The 20,634-nt window shown below is 44.0% G+C and overlaps 1 protein-coding gene across 6 annotated transcripts in view; it reads left to right on the top strand.

The window, feature by feature from the left end:
* USP2 (ubiquitin specific peptidase 2) overlaps positions 1–18,134 on the top strand; it is a 60,865-nt gene extending 42,731 nt beyond the window's left edge. For 5 of the 6 annotated variants that reach the window (XM_089537426.1, XM_089537425.1, XM_089537427.1 and 2 more), the window contains 11 exons: positions 3,074–3,124; positions 5,421–5,544; positions 7,204–7,315; positions 8,894–9,004; positions 9,838–9,902; positions 11,837–11,940; positions 12,147–12,227; positions 13,158–13,236; positions 13,861–13,968; positions 15,023–15,143; positions 15,940–18,134. In XM_089537426.1, the coding sequence (XP_089393552.1) occupies positions 3,074–3,124; positions 5,421–5,544; positions 7,204–7,315; positions 8,894–9,004; positions 9,838–9,902; positions 11,837–11,940; positions 12,147–12,227; positions 13,158–13,236; positions 13,861–13,968; positions 15,023–15,143; positions 15,940–16,027 (1,044 nt within the window). In that variant the 3' untranslated portion in view covers positions 16,028–18,134. Of the gene's footprint in view, positions 1–3,073; positions 3,125–5,420; positions 5,545–7,203; positions 7,316–8,893; positions 9,005–9,837; positions 9,903–11,836; positions 11,941–12,146; positions 12,228–13,157; positions 13,237–13,860; positions 13,969–15,022; positions 15,144–15,939 lie in introns of those variants that run through there. The other variant, XR_016282280.1, reaches the window with a different exon arrangement.
* The last annotated feature ends 2,500 nt before the right edge of the window (positions 18,135–20,634 follow it).

Raw genomic sequence — 20,634 nt, 5'->3', positions numbered from 1 at the left:
TTAAAAACTTTGAGATCCCTTCCCTTTGCCCTGAGGACCTCTAAGGTGAGACCCTGAGGTCTGGAAAAGCTAGTTCAAACCCTGAGACCCAGCGCCCCCCCCCCCCCCAACCCCACATTCTATGGTTGCTTTGAAGGAAAGCAAATGGTAGCAATGGTTTCTGTTTTGGTCCTCCTGTTTGGCTTGACTTTAGACCGTAAAGACTTGAACCAGGCACCTACTGTGTAAGTACTGTGCATTCTTCCAGAAGTGCAAAAGAATGGGTCATCTCCTGGGTTATTTTCCTCATCACCACCACCTCCCTAATGCTATGTCTCCAGCTGATATTCAACAGATGTAACTCAGGAGTAGAGCCTGCATCATTAATTCTGCAATTCAGATGCATCTAAGGAAGCAGACTTAAGTCTACAAAAGGTCAGGCTGCCAACTTCTTTATTTCATTTACTGTAGTCTCAAAGGTGCTACAAGATCTCTCTACCTGCAATTCAGGGGACAGGTTTTAACCAGGACAGTGAGGATAGTCTGGATCCATTTCTTTCCTCTGGCTGTGTTCTTTGCAAAGGAACAGCAGGGAAGCTTTTTAAATCCCTGTCTTCATAGCTCAACCTCTTCACTCTCAAGGAGACCAAGCAAGGGTGAGTTGACCTCTGTCCCAGCAATGACAGCCAACTGGATGTGCTCCGAACACCGTGGCAGGAATTTGCATCCTGGGTCCAATAAACTTCCATGACATTGCTGATGCTGAAAACGTGCCAAGGTTGGCCACTCACCTGGCTGCCGGCGAGGTGCCGCACATGTAATGGAAATGAGACTTTGCCCTCGGCCGACTCCCTCTCCAAAGGGTCAGCTGAGTGCATTGCAAAGAGATGGGCACCTCTGGGAACTCCTTGGTGCCATGTGCTCCTCTCCATGCCTTTGGGCCCAAGCTTCAAGCCCTTTCTTTCCTTCGTTCTTAATTGTTTGCTTCTTTAAAACATTCCAGCCACGTTGGCCCTGGTTTGTCCTTGAAAACAGTGTCTGCATAAAAATAAACCCAAAGCAAGCATAACATTAAAAACAACAACAACAAGGAGGCAAAACACAAAAATACGAAGAAAAGGGCATGACATAGGAACAGCATGGGCGTTTTAGGGATCAGATGCCTGGTGAAAAAGAACAATTTATAAAAAGTCCGTTGCCTGAATGCTTCTTAAAGTAAATCCACATTGAAGTTTGATACCACTTTAACTGTTGAGGCAAAAGCCTACGGAACTGGATTTGTAATTTGAGGAGACATTATTTCTCCATACACATCCCTGAACTGCAGTATTAGACTTTCTGGCAGAGAATTCTAAGTACTTCATGAAACTACATATCCCCAGGATATGTAGATGGAGCCATGGCAGCTGAAGTGTGATAAAAGAGCAACCACTTTGTAATGTGGATGTACCCTTTGTGTCCTAGCTCTGAAAATGTAAATCTTTGCAAATCTCATTCTCATGGGCAACCGCAAACAGTTTTGCTATTTTCCCTCCATGCTGTGAGAAAGTCCACAAAAACTGCAGATTGGGTTTTATGCACTATTTGGGATTTATGCATTGCAATACAGGTATGTGTCTGTACTGAAATGTCCTTCTATACCCAGCAGTGGTGCTTTCTGCTTAGAAAATCATGTTTCCTGGTTAGGGTTGCCATAAGTCAGGACCTCCAAACCGGGACAAATGTAGGGCAAATGTAGGACAACCTTTTCAAATGTAGGGCACATTTTATAAAAATGGAGGACATGCGGAAAAAATTGATGCTTTTTAAAAATGTTAATATAAATGCATGTTTCTTAGGCATGATCAAAATGGAGGACATTTGGGCATTATTCCTAGTCAGATGGCAGAAATGGACTTCCTTTTCTGCCCAAACCACCCCCCTCCATTCCAAAACACACACAACAGCACATTTGGGCACTTCCCGTGGCTTTACTTAACATGGCCTCTTGCATAGTTCAGAGGCTTATTCCATAATCAAACCCCTTGAGTTTAACACTTAGCATGGTTTAACATGGCTATGCATATTGAACATGTCAAGGTGGTTTCACAAGAAGTGGATTTGCCGTTTCAGGTTTCTTGCACCAACTCTACTTCTCAGAAGTGTGTACTTAGTCAAGGGACTTTGATTTTTTTTCACTGCACATGAGTTTGTAAAAATCAGAGCAGCTAACATTGGCCATGCCTGAGAGGCTTGCTGATATCAATATCACCATCACCATCATCATCATCACCATCATTGTCACAACAAGGGAGACTTGTTAGCATTAAAAGCACAAAAAATACACCAAAACCACACTTTGGAAGGTGACACTCTCTCAACTTCAGAAGCTGACTCAAATCACATCATCACCACACTATCATTGTCGAAGCAAGGGACAATTGTTAGCATTAAAAGCATCAAAAATACACAGAAAAGGCACTTTAAAATGCACTTTAAAAATACAGTTTAAAAAATACAGCTTAAAATGCACTTTAAAAATGCAGTTTAAAAATACAGCTTAAAATGCACTTTAAAAATGCAGTTTAAAAATACAGCTTAAAATGCACTTTAAAATACAGTTTAAAAATACACCTTAAAAATGCACTTTAAAAATACAGTTTAAAAAACACATACAGTACTTCCTCCTTCTCCTTCTCCTCCTCTTCATCCTCCTCCTCCTCCTCCTTCCTGGCACCAAACAAGGGCAAAGGAAATGGCCCTTTCCTTTCCCTTCTGGCTGCAGCCCAGCCCAACAGAGGAGGAACTCCTCCTCCTGAGTCTGGCTGGCCAATGGGGGCAGACTGGGGCTGGAACAGCCCCGCCCCCTGCCAGCCCTCACAGGCTCAGGCCTGGAGAACCCAGCCTCAGGAGGAGGAAGTCCTCCTCATTAGCCCTGCCTGCAGCTCTGCAAGGGCCAGCAAAGGCAACCTCATCCACCCGGGACAAGGAGGAAACCGTGCAGGGACGCCCCCTAGTGGTCAAAACCCAGGATTGTCTCGCCCCCAGCCGGCTTATGGCAACCCTAGTATTCCTGGTGCGTTCTCACGTCTCTCTTCTTCTTCTTTATCCACAGAGTTCCAAAACGGTTCAGGGTCTGACTGGTCTCCGTAATCTCGGCAACACTGTAAGTCCACATCTTCCTCTTTCCTTTTGGAATGCTTAACTTTCATGCTTTCACGCTGATTTAACCATCCTTCCTGCTGCTCAGCAGAACCATGGGAATTGTAGTTCACTGTTGGGGAGAAGGAATGGGATCGTCACTCTTAGAGGTTTCTCAGCAGCACCTTGAGACCATTGTTCCCAGAATTTTTGGTGGGAATCTACCCAAGTTTAAGCATTATAAAATATTATATATAAATAGCACTCTGGGCTATTTAAAACAATTCACAAACATTAGTGCAGGAGAAGCCCATGGCCTTCCAGACGTCGTGGGACTCCAACTCCCATCAGCCAGTGTATAGGGTATGTTTCCATGTTCCTGGGGTAAGCTTAGAAATGTTGATTTGGACTATGATTTCTGGAGTCCTCAGTCACTTTTGGGAGCTGTAATCCAAAAGTAACACTTCCAACCTTTATTTCCTGGGGAGGCAGGTGTCCTACAGGGTCTTTGTCCCAGTCCTCCAGGTGTCCTTGCTGCTGTTTCTGTTGCACTCTGTATTGCAGGAATTGTCCCCATTTCATAGGTAGGAAGACTGAGAGCCTTATAGCATTAAAAACAAACCCAGCAGGCAAACGGAGAGAAGCGCATTTGTCTTTCTGTCTCTGCATGACTTCAAAGCTCTCATTCTCTTCCAGTCATAAAAACATGGGAGAGGGTGATAAAAGTGTCCCTTTTGCCAAGCTGGAAAAATCCGTTTGGCAAAGGGACGTTTTTACCACTCTCTCCCATACTTTTACAACTGGAAGAGAGAGAAAATGCACTGACATCATGAGAGGCAGAAAGATAAACACGCTTCTCTCCATTTGCCTGCTTGGTTTGTTTTTAATGTGATAAGGCTCTGAGGCTAAGCGAAAAGAGCTCTCTTGAAGCCATCTAGTGAGAATGTGGCAGAGAAAAGAAGCAAAAGGAAGGCTTCCCAGTTGATAACCCTGCCTCTTAAATAGCAGCACTGCAGAAAAGCTCTCTTATCGCTAATAACAAAAATAAATACATGTTGCCACAGGGATTCCCCCAGCACCAGCACCACTTCTTCCCTCCTGGCCAAATTCCCTGATGTCATGCAGAAAGAGATTAGGTGACTGCAGCCACCAGCAGCCACCTCTCAAGGACTGGTTTATTGGGTTCCCAGAGCATCAGGGCAACAGCGTGTGTTTCTTAGCATCTGAGAATTGCCTCGTCGTTTTGCAAACCAGTCCCAGCCTCCTCTGAGCCTGTTTGTGGGCTCCCAGGCATGCAAAGGAAATTTCAACACGTCTTTCCTCAGCCCTTTGCAAGTCAGTTCCTCTTCTTCGATGATATACAGCCGGGAATCCCCTTGCCTGGTTTTTCCCCTCGACACAAAGAAGAAGCTCTAAAGACAGTTGCGTAAATGTCTCAGGAAACCATTTGCCTACCATCGCTGCACCAATGTAGGTAGATGGGAACAAAATGAAAACATCACCCCTCCAAATAAGAATTCAGTCCTCCCAGTGAATTTTTCATTCCTGGTTTCTAGTGCGATGTGGAAAAATCATTCACACCCAGAACTGTTCAGTCTCCTTTTGTTTCTGTTCCCTTGCTTGCTTTGCCTGCAAGAGGTTTTAATAATAAATAATAATAAAATGTATTTCTATCCCACCTATTCAATAAGATCAAATTGTTACCTTTACATCCCACTGTTCCTTCAATGAGCTGAAGACATTGTACATGACCTTCTCCTCCTTATCCTCACAACAGCCCTGTGAGGTAGGTTAAGCCAAGATTGAGGGAAGTGGTCCAAAGTCCCCCAGGAAATTTCATGGCTCAGCGGGAAGTCTTGATCGTGGCTTTCTGTCATCCCAATCCAAGTGTCTGACCCAGGAATAGGGGTTGTGTGCCACTGGCATCTTCAATTATTATTATTATTATTATTATTCCACTTTTCTCCCAAAAGTGAGACCCAAATCTAAGGTATGACCTGCACTGCAGAAATAATGCAATTTGACACGGCTATAACTGCCATGGCTCAATGCTTTAAAATTCTGGGATTAGTAGTTTTGGGAGATATTTAGTCTCTTCTGCCAGAGAGTTCTGGTGCCACATTTCTCAGGATTCCATAGGATGGAGCCATGGCAATTAAAGTGCTATCAAACTGCATTATTTTGGCAGTACAGATAAGACCCAAGCTGAAAGAACGAAGAGCTTTTTGCATTTATAAAACTCCAGTTGAGGGACTGGATTTGACTCACCTCACATGGAAACCCAGCTGCATTACTTCTGCTTATTGTTTGCTTTCCCACAGTGTTTTATGAACTCGATCCTGCAGTGTCTGAGTAACACCAAAGAGCTTCGGGATTACTGTCTGCAGAACCAGTACGTCCGGGACCTCAACAACAACAGCCGAATGCAGATGGCACTCATGGCAGGTAAGGGCTTGTATAGGACTGTGCCCCATAGAGATGTGCATGCAAAAGGACACATACAATCCACAGATTTTAGTATCCACAGGGGTACCTGCAACCAAATCCTAGTAGATACCAAGGGCCCACTGTATGCTGAACTCTCAGAAAGCAGAGGTGTCACCATCTCAGCCACCCACGAAAAAAGCTTTGGGTTTTGGAGTATTTTGAATTTCAGATTTCATTAAAGGAACACCGTTTAACTATTCCATTATATTTAATGGGATTTGAGCATCCAGGGATTATGGTATCCACGATGGATCCTGGAACCAAACTTCAGTGGACACCAAGGGGCCACTGTATGCATTTCTGGCATCCCAAGAGAAGGAGCAGACAAAGTCTGATATGGTCTTATGATGTGATAAATGCAAACACAGAAAATGGAATAGTTTTAGGTGGGAAGAATTTTCAGGGGTTCACTCTCTGCAAGGCTAGAAATTTGGGGACTGAATGAAATTTTTACTCGGGGGCACAGGATTCGTAGGGGGGCAGCAATGCTGTAACTGTACCCGTGCCAGTGCCCACGCTTACATACATTCATCTGAATGTCGTAGCCCAAAACAGTAACTTTCCCAAGCTTGGCAAAAAAAAAGACCCGCATGTGGGGATCGAAGTACACAGGGCACCAGGAAGACGTAGGAGGACTCATCTGGTACTTTTCAGCAGGAAGGAAAGCCCACACTTCCTCTGTGCTAGAGAGAAAGAAGAAACAGAACAGTACTAAAAAAATACCCACTAGGGGAATTTCACAGGGTTTTATTTATTATTAGTATTATTTTTAAGGAACTCTTTTATTATTTGCCTCTTTTTAAACTTACCCTTAGTCTCCTCGGCATCAGCTCACCAAGCAAAACCCCTGCCCACATGGGGAGGGCAAGGTTCATGAAACCCTTGTATATTTTTGCATAGGAGCTTAACCATCCCACTGGTACCTGTCCTGTCTTTTTGGCAGCTGGAGCTTTACAGACACATACACACACAGGCTGCATTCGCACTGCAGAAATAATCCAGGTTGATACCGCTTTAACTGCCATGGGTCAATGCTACTGGAATATTGGGGGTTGTAGTTTGTTGTGGCACCAGAGCCTTAAAATTCCATAACATTGAGCCAGGGCAGTTAAAGTAGTCCAAACAAAAATCCTTCAGTGATATCTTTATTGGCGAACCAAAATGCACAATATACCCGTTGCAAGCTTTCAAAGCTCCATGGGTTTCTTCATGAGGCCTATACTTGCAACAAGTATATTGTGCATTTCGTTTGGCTGATAAAGGTATCACTTATGGGTTTTTAGCAAGCAAGTACAGTGGGCTCTTGGTTTGGTTCCAGGACCCCTGTGGATATCTGTGGATGTTCAAGTCCCATTAAATACAATGGCATAATAAAATGGTGTCCCTTCTATAAAATGGCAAAAGCAAGGTTTGCTTTTTGGAATTTATATATTTCAAGGAATATTTTCAAGCCATGGATGGTTCAGTCTGTGGATGCAGAGGGCTGACCACTTATTTTATGATTGTCCATTGTATTCCAAGCCAGGCTGTCCTTGCCTTAGAAAACTAACCTCTTGGACTTCTCTTTCTCTTCCTTTTCTCTCCCTACTTCGGCTGCCTTCCTTTTCCTCCCTCCAGAGTTCGCCAAGCTCATCCAGGCCTTGTGGACATCTTCTCCAAACGAATCTGTGAGTCCTTCCGAATTCAAGACACAGATTCAAAGATATGCCCCCCGCTTTGTTGGTTACAAGTAAGAGAGGTTCCCATCTCTTCCTTTTTCACTTGGACCTCTGGGAATTCTTTTTAAGGGGGAAATTTGGCTGCATACTTAGTCAGTTATTCCTATTAAGGCCCAATAATGCTTTTAGCTTGGGAAGTCACATTCTCTCAGCCTCCGAGGAAGGCAAAGAGAATCCAACTCCGAACAAATCTTCCCAAGAAAACCCTGTGACAGGTTCGCCTTGTGGTTGCCAAAGTCAAAAATGGCTTAAGTAGTGTTGTCTGTTTGTGTGAAATGGTGTGCTGTATTTTTTTTAATCTTTTATTCAAATTGTCTTTTTAAAATGTTTTAAGTGGCTTGTAATTGTTTTCAGTCATGTTTTTAATAATATTGTTATATAATTCTTTGCAACTTTTGCGTATAATCTTTTAGCTTGATCTTTTAAAAAGTACTGCAAGCCTCCTTGAATCCCATTTTCAGAGAAAGGCGTGGTATAAATTCAATAAATGAATAGCTAAACAACAATAACAAAGGGCTCTGTTGTTGCGTGCCATCAAACCATTTCCAACTTCAGAGGGGTTGCCCTTACCTTCATCTGAGGCTGAGAGAGTGTGACTTGCCCAAGGTCACCCAGTGGGTTTCCACGGCCAAGTTGGGAATCGAACTCTGGTCTCCAGAGTAGTAGTCCAATATTCAAACCAAAACCTGGCTAAAATTTTTGAGTAACAGTATTGTAACTTCACTTCCACTGCTGCTTTTGAAATGACCCAGTTCATCCCTCCTCCTCCCTCTTTCATCTGAGGCTGAGAGAGTGTAACTTGCCCAAGGTCTGGGTTTCTGTGGCCAAGCTGGGGTGCAAACTCTCATCTCTCAGAGTCTCAGTCCAACAGTCAAACCAGTATGCCACACTGGTTCTCACTATGCTATAGTGCCACCCCAGGCTGGTTCTTGAATAAGAAAGGGGGGGAGGGAGACATAGCTAAAGTGTGGGACTCATGCACTTTTCCAGATGTTGTCAAATTGTATCTCCCAGCAGCCTTTGCCACCATAGGCATTGGTGAAGAATGCTAGGAATTACAGCTGAACAATATGTGAAGGCCATGCAATTCCCACCCCTGACATAGCTATGGGCTGCCTCATTGGGCTGAGTTTTGATGCAACAAGAGCAGCTGTCTTGGGAGTTTATCAGACAAGGAAAATTGGAAGTATAATCCAATGGCAATCTGAATGCAATCATGGGGTTTAACGTTATTGCATGATAACCCACTACACGCAAATTCGGGCAATGGGAAGTCAGTCCGAACGCAATCATGGAGTTTCACGTTATTACGTAATAGACTGCCACATGCAAATTCAGGCAATGGCATGCTATTTTCAGGCAATGGGGAGCCAGTTCGAATGCAATGAGCATTCATGTAATTTCGCTAAACTAGCGACTTTATGTGAATGCATTCTGGCCCCACTTTCTTTTCATTCGAAATTAAGAGAATTTCCTCTGGTGTGATAAACTCCTTGGAGTTTGGGGACTTCAGTTTCTGGTCCTCGAGGCTGAAGCCTGATGCCCCATTTGTGCCACTGGTCTCTCATGCTTTTCTCTCCTCTTTCCAGCCAGCAGGATGCCCAGGAGTTCCTGCGGTTCCTTCTGGACGGGCTCCACAGTGAGGTGAACCGGGTCTTGGTGCGTCCGAAAGGCAGCAGCGACAACCTGGACCATCTCCCGTGAGTCACCCTCAAGATGGCAGAAACCCCAGGAAGAAAGTAGATCAAGGGGTTGGGAGAAGAAGGCAGTAGGGAAGAAAGCATTGGACCCAGATGTTGCTGACACACTGGGTATTCAGCATTTGCAGAATCATCTCGTTGGCAATGATGTCTCAGTTGAACTAAATTCTTATCTCTCCTGCAAGCAGGGGACCTAAAGAGAGAGGATTCATAGACAATGCCAACTTAAACCATATTAATAGGTCTTTCTTCCTCCCAGGAGACCAACAGGGCATCCTTTGACCACTTCTGGCTCAGCTTTGTTTCAGTGCTGATCCACTCCAGGAGCATCAGCTTCTTATAACAGCAGTGCATCAAGAGTCCTTCCAAATAGTCCTTATTTAATTATTGCCATTATTATTATTATTATTATTATTATTAAGTTTTATTTATATAGCAATAAATAAAATGAACCTGCCTGTGGCATACGTTCTACAAAATATACAAAATGCATTTGTTCCAGCCCACATTTCTTCCTAGGAATTCACAGCATCATGCTGGGTTTTCCCTATCCCAATTACAGGCTTCTTAACAGCGACCCTATAAATTAGGAGGAGGAGGAGGAGGAGGAGGATTTTATTTCATACCCACCTCCTCTCATGGCTTGAGGTTAGGTCAGGCTCAGAGAGCTCAAGTTTACCCAGGGAACTGCATAGCCAAAGGGGTATTTTAAGTCAGGTCTGATCCATAACCCCATTCTCCTTTTACAACATAGACTTTCATATGAATTTGCTTTGACCCCAAAAAGCTTGCTGCCACCTGAAGACCTCTTTTCCCCTTCTTACTTCCTGCAGTGATGAAGAAAAGGGCAGGCAGATGTGGATGAAATACCTGGCTAGAGAAGACAGCCGGATCGGGGGTAAGTGCCTGACACAATTGAGGGTTTGAGATGTAGCCTTTGAGGCCAAAAAGCTCTCCCATACCTTCAGTGCTTGATGCCAGAACTCAGAGCTTGGAAAAGAGTTGTTGGTTTTTACTACAGCCCCAACGCTACATCCGCACTGCAGAATTAATCCAATTTGACAGTGCTTTCACTGCCACGGCACAATGCTATGGAATTCTGAAATTCGTGGTGTGGCAAAGTATGACAGCCTTTACTGTTAGAGAGCTCTCATGCTACAACTGCAAATCCCAGGATTCCATAGGATGGAGCCATGGCTGTTAACATAGGGTCAAACAGCATTAATTCTGCAGTGTAGATGCAGCCCTTAAAACCCCAGCCAGCATGACCTCTTATAGTAATAAAAAAGGTAACTTTCCCAAGCTCTTATCCCATGGAAATTCAGTAGCAGGGGATGGCTTCCATGTCAGTCGGGATAGGTCTGCTCTGGGTTTTAGTCCAAATGTTGTCTAAAGGGCTAATCTTATTTGGGAGAGGTTGGGCAGCTCCTTTAAGATGCCAATTGAAATCTGGAGTGGATTCACTGCCCCACGAACATGGGAGCCTGTGGCTGCTGCTGCAGAAGAAAACTAATAACCTCAGGATCCAATGCAGAAGAAATCAATTATTTTGCACAATAGCTTCAGTATAGGCCTTGGCCATCATGTCTTGACTATGCGGCTGGCAGAGTGCTTCAAGTGAGGATGACGCAGTGCTCAGCTGACATCTGTCAAATATTATCAGTTGACTCACTGTCCTTTAACCCAAATATTGTCAAATATTCCATGAAGCCACAAGTCCTGGTCACTGACCCATGGCCTGACTGGGTTTTCTAAGAAAACTGCCTTGAAAAGCAGTAATTGGGATGCAGTTGCTTGGCTTTTATTTCATTTCACTTCCGTTCAAAAAAATTGTGCAACAGTAATACTTACCCTCATGCTTCAGGAGAGAAGCCAAAAAGAACTGCTCAGTGAAGCATAGAAATTTACATAGAAATCCTTACCTAATGTTGTTAAAAATTAACTGTTTTGCAGCGATGCTTAATTGTGTGTGTGTGTGTAAACTAATAAATGTAGTACATTCAGAATGATAGGTCAGTATTTGACCCAAATGCCCAGCCTTACTTCATTAAGTCCTTGTGCCTGCAGAATGAAGGTCTGATTTATGCTGTGTCTACACTGCAGAATTAATGCAGTTTGACACTGCTCAATGGCTCAATGCTGTGGAAGTCTGGGCTTTGTAGTTTGTTGCGGCACCAAAGATAAGGAAAGCTAAATATCTCACAAAACTACAAATCTCGGAATTCCATAGCATTGAACCATGGCAGTTAAAGCAGTGACAAACTGCATTAATTTTGCGCTGCACATGCAGCCAGGAGACTTGGTCTTCAGCTGGAAACATCTTCTCCCTTTTCCTTGTGTGCCTCCTTCTGAAGGCTGAATGAATTCAGGATTTTTCTCAGCCTCAATGAGAAAGTGGGTCTTAATGGGTCAAAACACCTCAGCTGAGAAAATGATCAACCACCACAACATTTTCCATGTGACAGGATTTTATTTTATCTTCTGCAAAAGATCATTTTGCCCCAAACGGTGCTTTTTGCACCAAAGACTATTTTTGCATAAAACATACTGCTTTCTCTGCAAAACTGGGGTTTCCCCCTTATCTAAAATGAAGCTTTTGTGCACAGATTTACCACAAATGAAGTCCCCAAATGTGCAAAACGATTGAGGGGGAAAATATGCAAACGCTTCTATGTCTTGCCCAGCAAAATAAAACCCTGGGATCCCATCATGGGGGAAAGGTGGGGTATCAAGTCAATGAATAAGAAAACTTTGGAAATAATTCATTTTTCATTTGCAAGGATGAAATGACTGGTGTTTCTCATTCACGTTCCCAACGTTGTGTCTCTTTAGATCTTTTTGTCGGACAGCTGAAGAGTTCTCTGACCTGCAGTGCCTGCAGCTACTGTTCGACAGCCTTCGATCCCTTCTGGGACCTGTCACTACCCATTGCAAAGGTAACCATGTCCTCTCCTTGATGCTTCCCAGTCTCTCTTGTGCTTCAGAAATCATGCACTACTCATTCTCCACTTCTTAACTCCTGTCTTTTACCACACACAATTACAGCACATAGATACCTTTTAAACTAGTACTTGTGAATGGGTCCCAGCTCTGGCCTTGGGGACATTTAACCTCCCTCTCTCACTTTCTCTCTTTTTCCCAGAAGAGCTATGGAGAGGTCAACTTGATCGACTGTATGCGCCTCTTCACCAAGGAAGACATCCTGGATGGAGATGAGAAACCTGTAAGGAACAATCCCAAGATGCAAAATCCACATGGGAACAGGGGGAAGGGAAACTACAAAAAAATGCAGTAGCTGTAGGGAATATTGGTATTTATATTAAACAGAATCCAGCATGCCCCATTGCAGCATGAGCTTCTGGTACCAAACAGGATAGAAATATGCAGGATGCTGTGGCAAGGTTAAAAAACAAAACTTACTTTATCATTGCAAAGAAATCCATCTAAAATAGGAAAGTAGATAGTCAAAAGGAACTTACTTGGACTTCAGTAGAAGTAATGCAGATTCTCATGTATGTGTGTGAGAGGCATCCATGAAGCAGAAGCTTCATGAATGCCCCTCTTAAAAATGGATTGTAAAACACTAATACTAACTTTTGCAGAGAAAAGGGAAGGAGGAAGTCACCTCTTTCATGCAAAAAAGTAGAAAATTCATGAATTACAGTTGGCCCTGAACATTTGTGCCTTTGACTTTTGTGGATTTGATTATCCACGGATTTGATTAATATGTTCTCTCGAGGAATTGCTGGGTCCACCAGGCCAACTTCTGTGGTCAACATCGGCCAAAAGTTGTGCTCTTCTCTAGGCATTTGTAGGTCCTCCAGTGCAATTCTATGGTCCATTGCTACTAGATGTTGACCAAAGAGTTGCCTAGAGGACTTAGAGATATCTAGAGAAGTGTAGTGGTTTCAGCATTGAACTATGAGTCTGGAGACCAGGGTTCGATTCCCAGACTGGACATGAAACCCATTGGCAAGTCACACATTCTCAGCCTCAGGGAAGGCAATGGCAAACATCCTCTGAACAAAACTTGCCAAGGTTCACCTTAGGGTTACCATAAGTTGGAAATGACTGGAAGGCACACAACAACAACAACAACGCTCTAGTTGCATCTTCCTGCTCTCTAATTCTGTCTGTTTTTTTCTCTCTCCAGACCTGCTGCCACTGCAAGGCCAGGACGAAATGTACGAAGAAGTTTAGCATCCAGAGGTTTCCAAAGATCCTGGTGCTACGTATCCTTCCCCTTGCCTATGGATGTGTCCTCATCAGATCCATGATAACAAAGGAATCACAGGGGAGGGCAGAATAAGCCTAGCGATAGCTGCTAGTCACCAGGGCTATGTATGAGCTCTATTTTTCAGAGGCAATGTGCCTCACAGCACCAGCTGCTGAGGAACATGTGTGGGAGGGTGCAGTGATGTCCTCCTGTTTGTGAGTTTCCTATGAAAAGCTTATTTTGGCTTCTGTGGGCCACAGGATGCTGAACTAGCTAGACCTCTGTTCTGATCCAAATGTTAATCTCAAAGTGAGTGCAGCTAGCTGTTCTGCAACAGCTTTGTGCAAATGCAGAAAATTGTGTTCAGGATGCCTCTCTTTCACACACACACATCAGTTTTCTTAGGATCTTGAACAGCTATACATATACAAACCTGCTCATGCATACAGTTCCCCTGAGCAAAAAAGCACAAGAGAGGATCCTTGCTCCCACAGTGGAAAAAATAAGTGCATAGGACAGGTCTTTCCTGCAACTGTAAATATATCAGGCCTCTTCCTTGCCCTGAAAAGTCCTCTCTCAAATCCCTCAATAAGCTCGTACTTGTAGGTCTTCTTTGTCTTCCTTAACGTCTTCCACCCAGACCTGAAACGCTTCTCTGAAGCCAGGATGCGATCCAGCAAGCTGACCACCTTTGTAAATTTCCCACTCAAGGATCTGGACTTGAGAGAATTTGCTTCTCAAAGCTGCAGTGAGTATCTCTGGAGGTAGAGGGAACAGCTATGTAGGCAGAATGAATGTGGAGGGGGGAAGCCTAAAAGATATGAAGAGGGGGTATCATAAGATGAAAGACTGTTCTGACAGTGTGACTACCTGCTAACCAAGGACTTTATCCCACCAGCCAATTGTCTTGCCACAACTGCACTAGTTTAAGAATGATAGCGTACCAGTTTGGCATCATTTCTTATCACACTGTTCCCTATGATAGCGTTTTAGCAATCCATGGTTTCCAAACTGCCAAATGCCACCTTCCAGGAGAAGGGGTAGGAACAAGCAATCAAGGCTACCAACTGCCTCCCGAAGCTGGCTGCTGTGTGAATGTGCACATAGCAGCCAGCTTCATATGCAGTTGGCAGCCGCAATCATTCCTCCTCCCTCCCCACAAAGTGTGAAGCTGCTATGTGGGATGGAAGCAGAATCATACCCACTCATACCCATCTGACTCTCTGAGAAGTGAAACTGCAGCGCAACAGACCTATCGCATGAAGATAGCAATGGAACAGCATTAAACCTCTGAACATTAGTGACTAATAAATAAAAGCAGGAAGGAGCTCTCACCTTAATGCGCCATGTCAAAGCATCTTCTAGAAAAGGTAGAGACAAAAAGATGTGAGTGTTGTAGCTGGACATCCAGGAATGGTGAACGTCTTGGTGAAAAAAATCCCCACATTTGGGGGAAAGCAACATTTCCTGGCAATGCTCAGGTCTACAATCAGCAAAAAGTATTTAGAGAAGATTAGCAAAATGTTGTGGGTGGAGCATGGTGTTCTGGATATTCCTGATACATATACCTTCTACCCTGTTTCTCTTTTTTTGCATGTAAAAAAGTAATGAAGAATGTAGACCCCTCCAGATATTGGATTGCAACTGCCAGCATTCTTTGCTATTGACTTTGCTAGTTAGGGCTGATGGAAGCTGCACGCCAACATTGGAATGCCATAGGTTTCTCCCTTTTATTGGTATACATTCTCTCTGATAAAAAAGAAAAATGATGACGTCTGTCTTGTTCTGTTCTCCTTCTGCAGACCATGCTGTTTACAATCTATATGCTGTCTCAAATCACAGTGGAACCACCATGGGAGGTCACTACACAGCTTACTGCAAGAGCCCTGTATCTGGAGAATGGCATGCCTTCAACGACTCACGGTAAAGCTGGTGCTTGTAGCTGCCACCTGTTTCTGGACAGGGTCATGTCTTTATACCCGCCAACATTTTCCAGATGAAAACCTGGATGTGTGTGGCTAAGCAACATCAGAATATGGTCAAGGCAGTAAATGTTATTGATGAACAAGGACAAACAAGCTAGGAAAGCAGTTTGATTTTGCCTGAGCTAACTGGGAAGGCCAAGACTCTGCCCCTTTTTTCATTTTCTCCTGCTGATTTAATTGAATGCCAACTACTTTTGCACTTTGAACTCAGTTTGCAGGAATGGAAATAAGCTGAAGATAAAGGGGGAAAGTAGTGGGAGGGGATAGAAGCTGAGAAAGTTAGCTGAAAAAGTGGGTCAACAGAGGATAAATCGAGACTGTTCCTGGGAAACTGGGAAATTTGAAGTGTATATAGCTCAGAAGTAGAGCATACCTTCTTTTCCAAGACATATCCTACATTTCAACCATCTTTCCAGGAGGAATTCCACAATGTCCTCCATTTTCATCATCACCAAGAAGCCAATTGAGTAGCACCACATTTGCAGTTCCCCTTGGAGAAATGCATCTACTTGGCAGCCTGTCATCACTGCAAATTCTGTCTTACTGTCTTTTAGCTTTTATTTGGTAATGTCCTACATTTTTCCTGTACTTTTTGCGGTACCTTGTCCTCCTTGGCAGTTAGGACATCTGGTTACCCTGAGCCTGACATCACCCAAGTGTCGCTACTGCATTTGAAAGAGCATGTGTGCCACTGACACAGACCTAACCCCCCTTCTTTTCTCTGCTTCCCACAGTGTCACGCCACTCTCCTCGAGTCACGTCCGAAGCAGTGACGCCTACCTGCTTTTCTATGAGCTGGCTAGCCCGTCTTCGCGAATGTAACTCCCACTTGCCCTCTCCACCGAACCCCAACGCTACCCCAGGGCTCAAGAAGGGAAGAAAGCCAAGCGCCAGCTCACAGACGCGCATGGTGGACAGTGGTGACTCAAGGGATTTTTCTAAGCCTTTTTTTTCATAAGAAAAAAATACAAAAACCAAAAAAAATTAATAATAATAAGAGGGAGAAAGTCCTAATAAAGCATTGACTAAAGATGCCGACTTTTCCAGAAAGGCCTTTCTCCTGCTTCAGGACTGCGGATGAAGATTAGCGCACCCATTGGTCTCAGCGATACCTTGGAGAAAAGACTGCAGTCGAGGGCAAGGGGCACCTCACCGCTTCACAATTCTCCTGGTGTTCTTGGGGGTGCTTTTTTTGTTTTTCCAGTTCGGCTTTCTTTCTCTGTTATCTCCCTCCCCACCTGCTCCCCCCTGCCTTTGGTGTGTAATAAACCATGAACAGCAGCTCACAAGGGGCAGGAACCTGTCTGTCCCATTTTATCCAAACGACCCCTCCAGCTTCTCCACCGTTTGGGGCAAAATGCGTGATGAGAAGGCTTTGGAGTGTTGGACCTGGAAATTCAATAGGTCTTCAATGTTCTCTTCTCCCCATGGAATGCCGCCACCTGTCAACAGTTGGATTGCAGAGGTGGATGAAAGACTAGGCAGCGGATTATCGAAACCAACCTCTGCTTTTCTGCCCATTTCTGCTCCAGTCCTGACTTTGCGTGCTACACCCAAATGGAGGTGTGAGCCGTGATTGGGTCAGAGGGGCAGCGTTCTTTGGAAGCAGTGAATAAAACCGCTTGTGAACCATGTCAGATATCTGCTCCATGTGAGAGTGCCTTCGTGCCATGCAAACTTCTGATCGGGGGCAGCTTCTCTTAACTTTGGTGCAAGCTCCCATGGGCCCATGAGACGGTTTCCGACAGGATTTCAAGGAACTCAGCAACTTTTGAGGAATGCTTAATGGTTTTGTTTTATTTCTTTTTAAAACCAACTTCTTTTCCTAATAAAAGTCGATGCACCTCTGGCTGGGATTTTGTGGACTCCGGCCAAAGCATTTTGGGCTCTGGGTGGATTTCTACCTGTCTCTTTTCCCAACAGTGCCTTAAACCATCTGGGAGAAAAACCAAGGATGTTCTTCATGAACCAAAAGTGCCTCTCTCAAGGCACACAAGATGTAACCTTGGGGGAGGAGAATTCTTTAATCCTTCCTTTCCCATTTAGAAATGCTCCAAGCCGCTTGCGCCGAATTTCCAGGCCGCTTTGGTTTGGTTTGGCTTTTGGTTCTCCGAGGTAACAAGGCCTCACCACAGGCTGCAGTTTATCCCGCCAATGAAATGTTCAGTAAAGAACTGAAACGATAGACTTGAAATGATAAGACTTTGGTCAACCACTGAATGTCAGTCACTTTATTTAACCTTTTATTTATTCTGTAAGCACACCGTCATGAAAGCTCCTCAACCCATGCTCAAGAATATTTGGCATCCTGCAAACAGGAACCCACAGAGGCTTATTAATGGTTTCATGGCAGGCAGAAATTCAACAGGTGTGGACTTTTCCACTTTGTTGCATCTCGGTCTTAGGTTTCTTATCTCTCTTACTCCAGTCATGAAGCTTTTGCAAGCATCCAGTCCTCTGTGAGGAAAATAATGAGGCAAGACTCCTTTACCTAAACAATCTGCATTGAATCAGGCAGAGTATTAGAACCTACATGGCCATACTGAATGTTATTACCAGCCAAATAACCCCAAAATGGCTGATAGTATCCCCAATCCCTTTGTCATCCCTTTTTCCCCTTGTGAAACTATCCCTTCGGAGAGAACTCCCTTCTCCAATGGTTTTCAGAGGGAAGATTCTTTTCTTCCTTCCTTTTGTCCCGTTACTGGTTTCACTCCATTGCATTATGGCTGACACTAAGAAGGGGGGCAAGGTGGCGTAATGCAAGATGTAAATGGTTCACGTGATAAAACCCTTTTTTCAATGCCCCCCCATTCCCACCCCACCTTCTGTTTGACTTAACCGCTTGTTTACTGTGTAAGCAAGGTTCGGAAAGGGATCCCTGTCATTCGTAAGGGAGACTTGTACAGAAATAAAACTGTAGCTTGAATTCACTGGGCTCTGTGTGTATATTTTGCACATGTGTGTGGTGGTGTTATGTGTCCGTTTGCCTGTGTTTGCATGATTGTGTCTTGAAAGTGTTTGCAAAGGCGCACCATCAACAAAGCCATACATTTCTACAACTCACTGATGCTTTAAATTGAAGCCTACCAAAGGGGTCCAAAACAAAGCTTGGCTCTTATCTATTAATGGGCAGATTTGCTGGGAGATTTGGGGAGTTGTAGTCCAAAAAATGAACTTTTCTAAGCTCTGGTCAAAAAGCACCCATCTTAGCCTTGGGAACGCTGGGTGTTTTGGTTTCTTCATTCAGGAACCACCACAAGTAAGGGATGGATATGGGAAAGTGTAGAGGTCATGGGCCCAGCTGAGTTTCTTAAAAGGAGGATAAATGTATGATTGTCCTGTTACTGATTTTCTCTGCTGACATTGAGTGATGCTTCCATGTGTGAACAAGCTTTTAAGCACTCTCTTTTGGAGTAATATAAAAGTTCTGTCTTGCAGTTTGTGAAAGGCATCACTTGATGCTCTTCCCATCATCAGCCCTTTCTCAAACGTGTCTCCGAACCAAGGCTAGGAAGGAAGTCATCTTTCTCTAGGTCAGGTAGAAGCGACATCCCAAGATATTTCGAATCAAAGCATGGAAAAGTTGCCCTTTTTATGGGCAACAACTCCCCAAATCCCAAGTAACCATGCTGGTTGAGGGATTCTAAAAGTTATAGTCCAAACAAACCCACCCCTGCTTTTCTAATTTTGACACTCAGAGCACGAAATCCAAACTGCACCTCTCTCACAACAACTCTATTTCTCTCATGCACAAATGCACTCAATCTTCTGCCATGGTGATAACAATATGACTGTCACTGAAAGTTTGGTCTCCTATAAGGTTATCCTAAAATTTAATCGCCCCGAAATGGGCCCACCTTACTCTTACTAATAGTTATATCAGCCTTGTTTGTTACATTTATAGTGTGCTTTTTCTCCTACAAGCTCAAGGTGAGGCATATATCTTTTTTCCTCCCTGCTTTATCCTCACAACAACCCTGCGAGGTAGGTCAGGTAAAGAGAAAGTGGTGGGCCCTAGGTCATCTCATGGACTTCAGTGGAAGATTGGCACCTGAATTCCCCAAGTCCCATCCCTGCACTTTTGCCTCTTTGTTGTTGTTATATGCCTTCAAGATTTTTCTGACTTAGGGCCCTAAGGCAAACCTATCCTGGGGTTTTCTTGGGAAGATTTGTTCAGAGGTTTGCCATGGGCATCCCCTGAGGCTGAGAGAGTGTGACTTGCCCAAAGTCATCCAGTGTTTTTCATGGCCAAGCTGGGAATTGAACTCTGGTCTCCAGAGCTGCAGTCCAACACTTAAACCAATATGCCAGATAATGCAAAGATGTGATTGCCATTACATGCAGCTGCGCTCACTTACACAAGTTACCATGATCTGTTGTTTTCTTTTCTAATGTATACTTAATCTCTCCTAGTGGTGCATTGCGGCCTGGAGTGACCAATTTTTTCAGTGTTATGAAAGATCCCAAAGACTATCTGTAAGACCCTGGGGGAATGTGCCTCCTGCATAATCCTTCAAAAACAATCTTCTCTGACTGCCTATGCTCAGAAGAACCCCGGGTTCTTTGCTCCCTCCCCTTGCAATCCAGTGTGTGCAAACAATGACCTCTTTCTCTCTTGCTTTAGCAACAGGGCAAAGAGATTTTGCGCTAAGAGATTTTGGAATGCGCACGACTTAGCAACAGTACTAGACACTACAAAACCTGGCTGTTCATGCCAACATGGCAGGAGAGGCAAATATTGGGGCTGCTACAACCTTGAATCAGTTGTTTAATAAAGAAAGCCTTCCATTGATGTATGCAGCAATTGAGAACTTGGAGTCCTCATTTATTCAGGGAGGCCATTTCCATTATGGTGTGTTTGCACACATGGTGTGTAACTCACACACTTGGTGCATGTGAGCCAGCGTGGTGTAGTGGTTTGAGCATTGGATTATGGAGTCCAGGATTTGAATCTCAGCTTGGCCATAGAAACCTACTGGGTGACTTTGGGCAAATCACACTCTCTCGGCCTCAGAGGATGGCAATGCCAAACCCCGTTTGAAGAAACTTGCCAAGAAACCTGCATGATAAGTTCTCCTTAGAGTCGCCATACTTTGTAAACGACGTGAAGGCACACAACAACATTACTCTACTCTAGAATGATCCCAGATATTATGGATGGTCTTTCTTTTAATCAACAGTGGTAATCTTGGTTTTATAGATGTTGTTTTATATTTCCTCAAGCAGTCCCCAAAAGGGCAGAGTTTAATACTTGGGTCGTAAAACAAATGGCTTTGAATTGGGGGACTGAGGAGAGATTTGACAATTTGAAATTGTTTAATAGATTGGCAGCCCGCATATATTTTTCACATCCTCAAACATTTCACAGATGAAAAGTGAGACATGCGTGACCAAGCAGCATCCATGGGTTAGTTTATTGCCAGATG

Source organism: Sceloporus occidentalis, unplaced genomic scaffold (genome assembly GCF_023333645.1).
Source record: "Sceloporus occidentalis isolate IW3139 unplaced genomic scaffold, rSceOcc1.0.p SCAF_9, whole genome shotgun sequence".
In the NCBI taxonomy this organism is placed as follows: domain Eukaryota; kingdom Metazoa; phylum Chordata; class Lepidosauria; order Squamata; family Phrynosomatidae; genus Sceloporus; species Sceloporus occidentalis.
This window is presented reverse-complemented; position numbering and strand designations above follow the sequence as displayed.